The sequence below is a fragment of the Podarcis gaigeae genome (genome assembly GCF_964106915.1).
Source record: "Podarcis gaigeae genome assembly, chromosome: 17".
Classification (NCBI taxonomy): Eukaryota; Metazoa; Chordata; class Lepidosauria; order Squamata; family Lacertidae; genus Podarcis; species Podarcis gaigeae.
In genome coordinates, this window is record NC_139694.1 from 14,060,316 (window position 1) to 14,071,759 (window position 11,444).

Here is an 11,444-nt window from a genome sequence, read left to right on the forward strand (position 1 = left end):
CTGTCGTTCTTGAGAGCAAAATATTTGTCTGTGCTGTTTGCCGCCAACTAATTAACAACCGACTTGAAATTCTCAGCCTTGGAAATGTTCATGTTTATCATTCAGACTCTAAAGTGCTGGCTCTCTTCATTTATTGTAGTAGCAGTGCTGACATGACTCCCCAACCCCTCCTCCCAAGCCACAAAACAATTTCAAGCAAAAGGCTTAATTGGGAAGAACACAAAGACACGCTCGTTACCATCAGGGCTACTCCAGTCAAATCAAGCTCCAGAGCAGCAGTCACAAACAAAAATAATTAGACTTAGAAGTTCCCAAAACAGTAATTGAAAATTGTCAAGAGCAGGGATGGGAAAATCTGTCAAATTTGGTCTCACTTAGTTTCCCACGTGTAAGTTCATGTATCCTCATTTCCACATCAGTTTTTTAGCATGAATTGCTTTGCAAAAATATTATTATTATTATTCATTAAATTTGTATAGCACGCTATACCCTCAGGTCCCAGTTCTTACAAGAACTGTCCCCATATATAACTCAATTTTGTATGTTATATTCACCATTATACACCTTTTAAGGCTTACTTTACCCTTCTGTATAAATGTTTGAACATATTACTTGGCTGTAGAACTGCATTGCAAGATTCAGAGGATGTCTGTGTTTGAGGGTGCACATTGTTTTACAGAATGAAAATTAAAGAGATTTGCCTTTAGATGTGAACTGAATCAATTCCCGCCCCCATCCCTACTCAAGAGTGGATCCCCGCCCCCATAGAGGAACTGTGTTGATGTACAAGAGGATTTTTTTAAAAAAACAAGGTGTAGGTTATTTTTCTGTACCTGTTTATTGAATTACCAAGCCTTTTGTATAAAAGCAGTAGCATTTTATGCTATTGAGAAGGAACTTGTTGGAGCATTAATTACCCAGCAGGGCTTTAAACATTTCCCTACATTGGAAAGGAGTGAAAAAATAGCATACTGGTATAAAAACAGAGAGACTTGTGGAACCTTACAGACTTCCTTTGTATGATTTATCAAGGCATAAGCTTTAGCGGCTAGACCCCACCTTCAATGCATGAAGTGCTATTCTCAGCAGGTATACACAAAGAGGGGTGGGAATCATAAATGGGATAGACAGGTAGGTAGGTAGGTAGGTAGGTAGGTAGATACCTGTCTTTCTATCTATTATATCTGCCAACAGCAGATAACACTTCATGCATTTGACAAAGTAGATCCCAGCTCCATTAAAGCTTGTGCCATAATCAATCAATCAATCAATCAATCAATCAATGACACTAGCCTCTGTTCTTTTTCTTGCAATAGATTCACATTGCTGCTATGGAATTTGCTGCTGGTAAGAATTGCTCAGGGATGGAACACCTGTTAAAGCTGTCATACAGGTGTTGTTGTTCTTAAGATAACCAATTCCTCTCCTGCCCAGTTCTGGAAGCACTTAACATGCAGAACTGTGCCATGATGCATGGGTCTCCACACCCCCTCCAGTGACCACTGGAAAAATGGGTGTGGAACAGTGCTATTTTTCCAGAAAAATGCCTCCCTTGTTCTCTTATAATGGCAATGGAACCCACCTGAGAGGTGCTGGAACTGAGATCCGGATGACAAAAAGGCCTGGTGTCACATTTACAATTATGATATGATGGCAGAGCACAATATGTGGTTTTGACTTATGACCAGAATGAGGGTCAGAAGGCTCAGCATTCCTATGGCAAGTATATAATGTGTTTTGGCCCTGAGCGATTCAGATGTGTAATTGGTTTAGAAATACTATGTGTAATGGCTATTCTACATTGCAAAATAGCTATGGAAACTGGATCTCTGAACCATGCCGACAGTTTTCAACACCCCATAGCTATTCCCCTTCCTGAAAATAATCAGGACCACTCACATGAATAGCTTATTGCTCAGTTAGCCAGCATAGTATTCTCCATATGCTGTAAGTTCCCATCGTTCAGCCCAAACACTGAGGGCCAGCTCCAAGGGCCTTCTGGTGGTTCCCTCACTGTGAGAAACAAAGTTACAGGGAATCACACAGAGGGCCTTCTCGGTAGTGGTGCCCTCCCTGTGGAACACCCTCTTATCAGATGTCAGGGAGATAAAGAACTACATAACTTTTAGAAGGCATCTGAAGGCAGCTTCATTGTATCAGGAAGTTTTAAATGTTTGATGTTTTACTATGTTTTATATATGCTGTAAACTGCCCAGGGAATTTGCTGAATTAAACATGTGAACTGGAATACAAAAAAGGGAGGTGTGAGGAGGTCAGGGAAATAAGTAAATGAAATATAAGACATGAAAAGATTGATCTGTTTTTAATTGTATTTTTTATTTATTTTTCATGTATTTTGTATTTTTCATTTGTATTTTTGTACCTTTTTTCTTTTTCTTTTTTCTCTTTTTTCTTTTACTCTGTAACTTTTTTCTGTCTATAAAACTTTAATAAATATCTTTAAAAAATAAAAATAAATAAACTGCCCAGGGAGGCTGGGAAAACCCATCCAGATGGGCGGGGTATAGATAATAAAATTAATAATAATAATAATAATAATAATAATAATAATAATAATAATAATAATAATAATAATAATAATTGGTGGTGCTGGTTGTGACTCATGGGAGCTGGAGTTCAAAAACATCCGGATGGCACCATGTTGGCTGCTCCCACTTATCTTATTTATTTTATTTAATAAAATTTATATACCACTTTGTTTTAAAAGAAACCTCAACGTACTACATCACTTCTATGTAGTGCCATATTCAAGCAGCCACTGGTCCACTGTTAGAATGTGGAGTTGGGCCTCAGGACTGATTCAGTTGTGCCTGAGATGGTATACCGTACTTGTGTCCACCAATGCTGTCATTGATAGACGTATTTCAAGATTGCTGGAATACTGTGTAATAACTTGCAGTCTTTCCCAAGCAGCTTCTCATCTTCCAAACTTGGAGTTTGGCTGAAATACAATGCTCTCTCATATAAAATAAAATTCCATCAAACTAATTGGGGCTTATTTCCAGACAAGCAAGCATAGGATTTCAAACTTGAAATGTTCCTGTTCTGTTTGAACAAATGAAAGAAAATATGCAATTTACAAAGCTGTGGGTTAAACCACAGTGCCTAGGACTTGCCGATCAGAAGGTCAGTGGTTCGAATCCCCGCAACAGGATGAACTCCCGTTGCTCGGTCCCTGCTCCTGCCAACCTAGCAGTTTGAAAGCACGTCAAAATGAAAGTAGATAAATAGGTACCGCTCTGGCAGGAAGGTAAACGGCTTTTCCGTGCGCTGCTCTGGTTCGCCAGAAGCGGCTTAGTCATGCTGGCCACATGACCCGGAACCTGTACACCAGCTCCCTTGGCCAGTAAAGCAAGATGAGCGCCGCAACCCCAGTGTCGGTCACGACTGGACCTAATGGTCAGGGGTACCTTTACCTTAACCTTATTCCAGGTCAGCCATCTTTATTTCCACTGCACATCTACTGTCTTGTAAAGGCATCTGTTGACTGCCGCATGTCTGCTACTTCCAAATGTTATTTGCCACACAGTGGGCATCCTATTGCTAACCATGTTGCTATCAAGAGCTGCTCATTATTTGCTATATGACATGCTGTGACTGTGGGCTTGGGAGAGAACATCTTTCTTTGGACTCTGTCCTGTCATGTGATGCCCAGAAATCTTTCTGATGCGACACATGTGGAAAACACTGAGGCTTCTGTCTGAGCAATGTCTATGCTGGCTTGGCCATGTACACAGAAGAGAAGATGGCAGGATCTACAAGGATATGCTCTACAGGAAGCTGGCTTCAGGCACTAGGCCTGTTGGCAGACCAACTCTGTCTACAAACATGGCATGAAAGCTGACAACATTAACCTCGCTGTATGGAATCCCTTGCCAGATGATCGCAGTGCCTGGAGACAGACAGGTTGTGTATCCATAGCAGTGGCCAGAGGAGGATTGACTGCTAGGAGGACCTGTAGCAGCAAAATCGGACATCTTCATCTGCCCCACGTGCAATACAACACACCTTCCATTGTCTCCCAACAACAGCAGCAATTGCTGTTGTCCCATTGCCAACAACAGCAGCAATATGTCAAGTGCTATATATTCTACATCAGATACTTTCAAAAATTGCATCTTTATTGTCAAATACCATCAAATATTGATTGGTGGCCTTTCGGTCACCTTGGGGGAAAGTAGGGCAGCTGAGATTACCCCTTCACTTGCCGTGCACTTTGATGGTTCCTCCATCAATGGCAGCTTGTGAACCTTTAATGGTTTCAAATGTTCACTCTGCATGTGGCAGGGAATAGCCTTCGCTCAAATTCCCATGATTTGTTTCACCTCAGAGTCTGAATATACCCTATTCCAAAGTTTGCTTTGAATTGTCATTTCATCATGTAGGCAAAATTCTCTACCAGTTTGAAAGTCAGCGATAATAGAAACTGCCAGGCTCCACTGGCGCCAGCATATTGCTTTTCATTTCAGTGCTTCTGCTCACATCCCATGTTGTGAAAGTCAACTTCAGGTTTCTGTGTCAGGCTTTTGCATGATGTGAGGTGCCAAATCATTTATTGCTAAGCTTTTAAATTGAGATTCTTGTGGGTTTTCCCTCCCTCACCTCCGCCTATGCTGACAAGTAGAGATGGACAAAATATTTCCATGCTGCATGTGTTGGCTGGTTTCATCCCAGTTTCCAGGAGGGCTCACATGTTACCTTTAACAAGTGTGCAATCTCTGTACATATGTACACAAATAGTTGAGCTATACACCAATGCAGTTCATCACACGTAATGCGCTTAAGATAATGTTTGAATCCAGATGTTCTTCTTCTATGTTGATTGTTCCAACAGACAGGTGTCTAGGGAGCTGTCTTCCAGATCCCTTGTCTGCTGTTACAGTACATGTAATATGTTCTCCCTGGCTTCAGGAATGGCTTTGGGGTTATGAAACTCTTCTGAGAGCTGCAGGCTCAGGAGTCCCATCCAGGAATCAATATTTTTTCTTTAGAAGTTGGGAAAACCTAAAGTGGGTGGAAAATGAAGACAAGCTTGGCTTTGTATGTTTCTTTGTGTGAATTCTGCAAGCTGAATTTTCTTTAAGACATGTGAAACTTCACAACTTCTTAGAATTGTGTGTTGGTCTTTCCTCCATTAATAAAACAAGTAAATAAACTCTGGTTTCCTGGTGTCCTGTATGGAGTCATTGCTGAAAGAATTCATTAATCTGAATGACTAAAGTTATCAAATACCAACTCTTTTGGTATTATAAACATAATTGATTGAACTAAGAAAGAAATTAAGCCCTGGCTTTGGAATCTTAATAATGAAATGGCATAAAAATGTCTAAATTTAAGCAACCAGGCAGATATGAGTTTCATTAGGACTGTGGCAGGTACATTGCCTCTCAAATGCCTCTCTTGTGATTCCATTATTAATTTGATGAAGTAGAAATAAATTTTTCTAACAAGGTTCAGAGGTTAGAAATATCAAGTCTATACAGAGGGAAGTCATATTAGGCTGTTCCATGGAATGACTGCCTGGAAAAAAAAAGGTGTCCTATTTTTATCTACCAGTTTTCTCTGAAAGCATAAAGATTACAAGGTGATTTATGACACCAAAGATACCAATTAAACCACAATTACCACCAACCATTTCTTAGATAGTACTTGTATATTCTTTGTACACACCAGTAACGTTGCTAGATCCAGTTCTAGAGCAAGCTTTTTGATACACTATTGACACACCTGAAGGATATGTTCTGAGTACGGACACTAATTAGGTCTGCACCCCCAACAAGTTACACTTTCTGTGAAAAGAAACACTGTATCTATTATATGGGTAGTTGAGATACATACTGCAGTGGTACCTCGGGTTAAGAACTTAATTCGTTTCGGAGGTTCGTTCTTAACCTGAAACCGTTCTTAACCTGAGGTACCACTTTAGTTAATGGGGCCTCCCGCTGCCACTGCACCGCCGCTGTGCGATTTCTGTTCTCATCCTGAAGCAAAGTTCTTAACCCGAGGTACTATTTCTGGGTTAGCGGAGTCTGTAACCTGAAGCGTCTGTAACCTGAAGCGTTTGTAACCTGAGGTACCACTGTATCTGAAGATATGCATCTCATCCCATGAAGCATATTTCCTCCAATTCATCTTTAAGCTGTTTGTTGTTATAACTAGAATAGCCGCTTGATGTCATCTTTTCATAGGTAAGGCCCAACAGCAGAGGCAGCATTATGAGCTGGGCCTTTTTGAGTCTATGATTATGACATCATTAAAATTCCCTGCCAGAATGTTGCTTATCCCAAGCTGTTCAGGAGACATGGCTCCTTAAGGGAAAGGCAGAGACATGAGGAGAAAAGGAGGCTGGAGACGACCTCAGAGTGGAGTGAAAAAGAGATACTAGGCAAGAAGGAAACAAAAAATTAGCACATATCTCTAGGTAAGACTTTTGCAGACTCATTGGTTGGGCTTAGCTGTTTTTCTTTGTGAATCTGGTGATCCTAAGAACTGCTATAATAAAGCAGTTAAAGATGTGAAATTGGAAGAAAGGTCTTGTATGAGTATTGCCTCATCCCTAAATATCTGAAGTGACCTTGGCCAAGTCTTTGTCTTCTAGTTCATTCCCACATTTGCAGCACATCCAAGCACAGTCTCACTTAAAAAGGAATGCCATCATTCAAAGGAGATGTCATTAGACACCAGGCCATTGAGCAATGGTCATATCTGGTGAGCCAGTCCTAACTGGGCATAAGCCCTCCTCATCAGCAAGACTTCCTGGACCCAGGGGCATATGAAGGGTATGTGTGGAGGGGGCGGGCCACCCTAGGTACCACTATCGGGGGTGGCAAGATGGCCCACTACCTCCCTCCAGCTGTAGAGTGGCTGAGAATGCGCACACAGTCAGTATGGGCGCCGCTCGCTTGGCATCCATACGGGCTGCCACTCATGCACGCCATCCATATGGGCATCTGTATGGGCTGCCTCTTGCGCAGCGACCGTACAGGCTGCCACGCGTATGCAGTCCGTATGAGCTGCCATTCCCGTGCTGTCTGTACGGGCTGCTGCTTGCATGCGCCATCCATCCGTACAGGCTGCCTCTCACACAGCGACTATACGGGCTGCCATGTATGCACAGTCCGTACGGGATGCTGCACGTGTGCAGTCCATACAGGATTCCATGCATGTGCAGTCCATACAGATGTCGTGCATGTGCTGCCAGGTGGTTCGTCCCGCCCCGAAGCGTCCCACTCCAGGTGCCAGAGAGGGTTCCTCCGCCACTGACTGGACCTCCAGCAGCAGCTTTGAATCAAGGAATATTCCCAAGCTACAGATCTGTTCCTTTTAACAGGATATACCCCTAGTTCCCAAGCATGACAACTGCCTATTCACATCACCTCCTTTTGGTTGACAGAGCATATAGGATACTCCCTTGAAAGTTCAGATCTGTGAATGTAAAGACTGCATGAAATCAAAAGTGAAATTGAAATCTATTGGTAATATCATTGCAACTGGTGCACGGTGAGCTTTGTGTAAATTGGCTGGTGTCACAAGACCACTGCAAATGGCCAATTATATTCAGTTTCAGTGGCATGATAAAAACTGTACTGTGCAGCTGGTAATTGTTACCTGTCTCCATTTTGAGTACTTTCCAGTGGCAGCCATTCTCTGGTATGGATCATATGATTGGGGGTCTTATGTTATGCTTTGAGAAGAGAGGAAAGGTTCAATGGGTCAATTAAATAAATAACAAATAATTGTTTTTTATAGCAAGTTTAACAAAAAGGAAGGGGGGAATGAAATCCAAGGAAAACACACATCAGCTCAGATTAATAAGACAACGGCCGCCAATGCATCCATCTCAGTTTAAACTTATGTCAATATATGCCATCCAAATGTTCTGATAGATATCCAGATGAAATCGATAATTTTTAAGAAATATGTTAAAATGTTGTAATAGTAGGATAGAAGAGCTGGAAATAATGCCAATATATTTTGCATCTGGCAACCAATGCACCATATTCAAATCATACATGGGTAGACAAGTCTAAAAAGCCCGGGACACATATTTTCACAGCCCTCTAGCAACTAGGAGGCTTAATTTGGTCAATATTGAGTATAAATGTCCAGAGTTAACACTAAATACATTACTTCTAGTAAATGAGCCACCATAGCTGCTAGAGGGCCGTGAAAAATTGTGTTCTGGACTTTTTAGAATCATCTACTCATGTACTATATGAAACCAAAGGGTCTCCTTTCAGCTCTCCTATCCCACTGTAAAGGTGAGTGGTAAGACCAGGGGTCAGCAACCTTTTCCAGCTATGGGCCAGTCCACCGTCCCTCAGACCATGTGGTGGGCTGGACTATATTTTTTTTTGGGGGGGGAGGAAATGAAAGGATTCCTATGCCCCACAAATAACCCAGAGATGCATTTTAAATAAAAGGACACATTCTACTCATGTAAAAACACTCTGATTCCTGGTCTGTCCACAGGCCAGATTAAGAAGGTGATTGGGCCACATCCAGCCGCTGGGCCTTAGGTTGCTTACCCCTGGGTAAGACCCTCAGACCATTGCATAATAAATGGTGCATGTTTGTCTTCCCATGCTTGAAGCATAAATTTCTTGGCAGCTATAAGGACTTGCAAAATCCAGTTTTGTTGCCCTGCCACTAGTCCCCATACCATGTAGGTATAATTTTAAAGTGAACAAATATAAATGATTTTTACACTTCAAAATTAATGCAGATAATAACTGAGTCATTCCTTATGGTGGGCGAGGTAGAGTGGCCTTCTAAATGTTGCTAGACTCCAATTCCCAACTCAATCCCAACCAGCATAGCCAATGCTCAGGGATGATGGGAGGCCAATATCACATGAAGGTCTTCCCCCTTCCCTACCTTAAGATATACCTTTAGCAGAGCAAATAGCTACTTGTGCTATGACATCAGAAGTTAATATATGAGACTAAATTGCCCGACAGAGTTGCATTTTATTTTAGTTTGAAGAAGCATCATAAATGTGCAAGAGATAACACCCTTGCAATTCAGATCAGTTTTATTGTTGAATCCATCAAGGTTATCACAAAAAAACCCAAACCAAAATAGCACATTTCTTCATAATTAGGTCCTGTGTCAATTTTTGATTAAGGGACAGTTTTCTCAATGACTTTTTCTTTTTTTGATTGCCTGAGCTTGTCTTTTTCTCCTTATTTATTAGATTATGGCATCATCCAGTGAAGAGCCTACTTCTGACAACAGCTTTTCATCTGTGAATGGCTCAGGGAATGAGAACAGTGCCCAAGGAACAGATGGACCTTCTGACTCAAGGTGTCCTATCTGCCTGGAAAGAATAAGGAACGTGGCCTTCTTAAATCCCTGCTTCCATAGATTCTGTTTCGTTTGCATCCTGGAGTGGTCAGAAAGGAAAGCAGAATGCCCACTCTGTAAACAACATTTCCACTCTTTCTTTCACACCATAAATTCCGACACTGATTTTGAAGAGTACATTATCCCCTTTGAAAATGCATCCTATGGCCTGTGTGGGGAGAGGTCAGCAATTGATCACCGACCTGAGTCGCTGCCAGACAATGGGATCTTGTATGAAGGATACTCCGAAGGTAGGATGAGAACACTTGATGAGCTGATGAGACAGCTTGGAATAAGGAGGTCATCCCATCCAGGAGGCATCTCCCTTGGGCAAATCCGAGAGCAGGTTACAATTAAGTTCAGGAGGGGCCTTTATCGGTCTGGAGCACGTGTCAGGAACGTCCAGAGTGGAGGTTTTTATAGGGATATATCAGCTGATTTTTTCCACAGGAACCCTGTCCGTCTTAACAGGTTGGTTCCCTGGTTGAAGCGTGAACTGAGAGTCCTCTGTGGTACACATGCATCCTTGATCAACAACATACAGCATATCATATTGAACAACATAACTATCTTTGATCTGGACAGCCAAGCTTTTGCTGACATTGTGCAGCCTCATTTACTCCACTACACCAATCATTTCTTGCATGAATTCATCAATTTTGCTCGCTCCCCTTTCAACATTAAGGCCTATGACTGGAGAGCCACTTACGACATTCCCTTTCCTATCCATGATGATGGGTTCCAGTCCAATTCATCATTTACTACATCATCTTCAGAAGAGGAGGAGGAGGAGGAGGAAACTGAAGACTCTGATGAAAATGAGGGGGAAGATAGAGAATCAGTGACAAGTAATGAGGAAGGAACTTGGGATGACGAAATACAAGGAGCAACCAGTTCCAGTTCCAGCCAGACTCTGGATGAGTTTTTCCTTCCTTTTGGGTCCTCAGATGGAGCACTTGTAAGAAGTCAGGACAACATGCACGTATTTTTCCAAGCTGATGCACATTTAGGGTCACACAATAGGCACTGCCCATTACATGAACGTGTCCTCAACGAGATAGAAGAGAGTATGCCATTGCTATGCAAAGCCATCCCCAATTGTATGGAGAGTGCACATCAAACTATAGATGATATTGATGAAGAAGAAGAGCCAGTAAACAAGCAGAATGCCTTAAACAGTCATAGCTTTGGTGGCAGCACTCATAGCGCAAGTACAGCTATCTCTAATGTTGGCCAAACTGCTAGCAGTAATCGAGTGTTTGATGCTTTGCAGGTTCCATCTCAAGAGCAAGAGGCAGATAGCATGGATCAGACACCATCGCAACAAAAGGACATGGTAAGCACCAAGCTGATCCATCACAAAGGAGAGGAGATCATTGTTATTGAGGTGCTTCAACCCAAAGCAGAAGACATTTTGGTTATTGAGCACATAGAGTTGAAAACAAGAGAAACTAATGACACTGGTCAGATGGCATGGCAAGATGAAGAAAAGGGTAGCTCTACAGAACTGCACTCCTCTGCAGAAGACACACCAAGTGGTTCTGATACCAAGAGGAAGGGTGGATTTTTTTCATTTATCAGAAGACCTTGATTTACACATCAGGAAAATCAGTCCAATAACCCACAAGGGAACTTGTTAAGTTGTTCTCTTAATGGGGTTATACATGTTATGCTCAAACCAATAAATTCGTATATATGAAAAAAAAATGAGTTGAATGAATGATAAAAGAAATCTGGTGTTGAATCTGAAGCAAAACACTGATAACCAAAATACTTACCGGTATCTAAACAATTACAGGAGACAATGTATAGGGAGCAAAAAAGAATGATGAATAGAAATTTGACAGGATCTTAATTAATTAGTTATTTGTTTTATTAGAGAGTGGAGCTACTATCATGTTTAAACCACACAAGCAAATTATTTTGAGGGACAGCAGAGGACAGCTATTTTGGGGTGAATTATGAACCCTGAATAAACAATTTCTATTAAATTACTGTATAAATGTTTTCTAATAGTAGTAGTAGTAGTAGTAGTAGTAGTAGTAGTAATAATAATAATAATAATAATAATAATAATA

At 41.5% G+C, this 11,444-nt stretch overlaps 1 protein-coding gene and 1 long non-coding RNA gene across 2 annotated transcripts; one reads left to right on the forward strand and one right to left on the reverse strand.

The window, feature by feature from the left end:
- Positions 1 to 4,121: 4,121 nt before the first annotated feature.
- On the reverse strand, positions 4,122 to 6,216 carry LOC310835342. The gene is made up of 2 exons (XR_014559574.1): positions 6,099 to 6,216; positions 4,122 to 5,025 (listed from the first exon to the last, which is right to left on the reverse strand). It is a non-coding gene; the product is annotated as an uncharacterized lncRNA (long non-coding RNA).
- Positions 6,217 to 6,290: 74 nt separating this feature from the next.
- On the forward strand, positions 6,291 to 11,073 carry LOC310834799 (E3 ubiquitin-protein ligase Topors-like). The gene is made up of 2 exons (XM_083719155.1): positions 6,291 to 6,442; positions 9,218 to 11,073. Exon 2 carries the CDS (start codon positions 9,221 to 9,223, stop codon positions 10,955 to 10,957), a length of 1,737 nt encoding a protein of 578 aa, XP_083575281.1. The 5' UTR covers positions 6,291 to 6,442; positions 9,218 to 9,220; the 3' UTR covers positions 10,958 to 11,073.
- Positions 11,074 to 11,444: the final 371 nt, after the last annotated feature.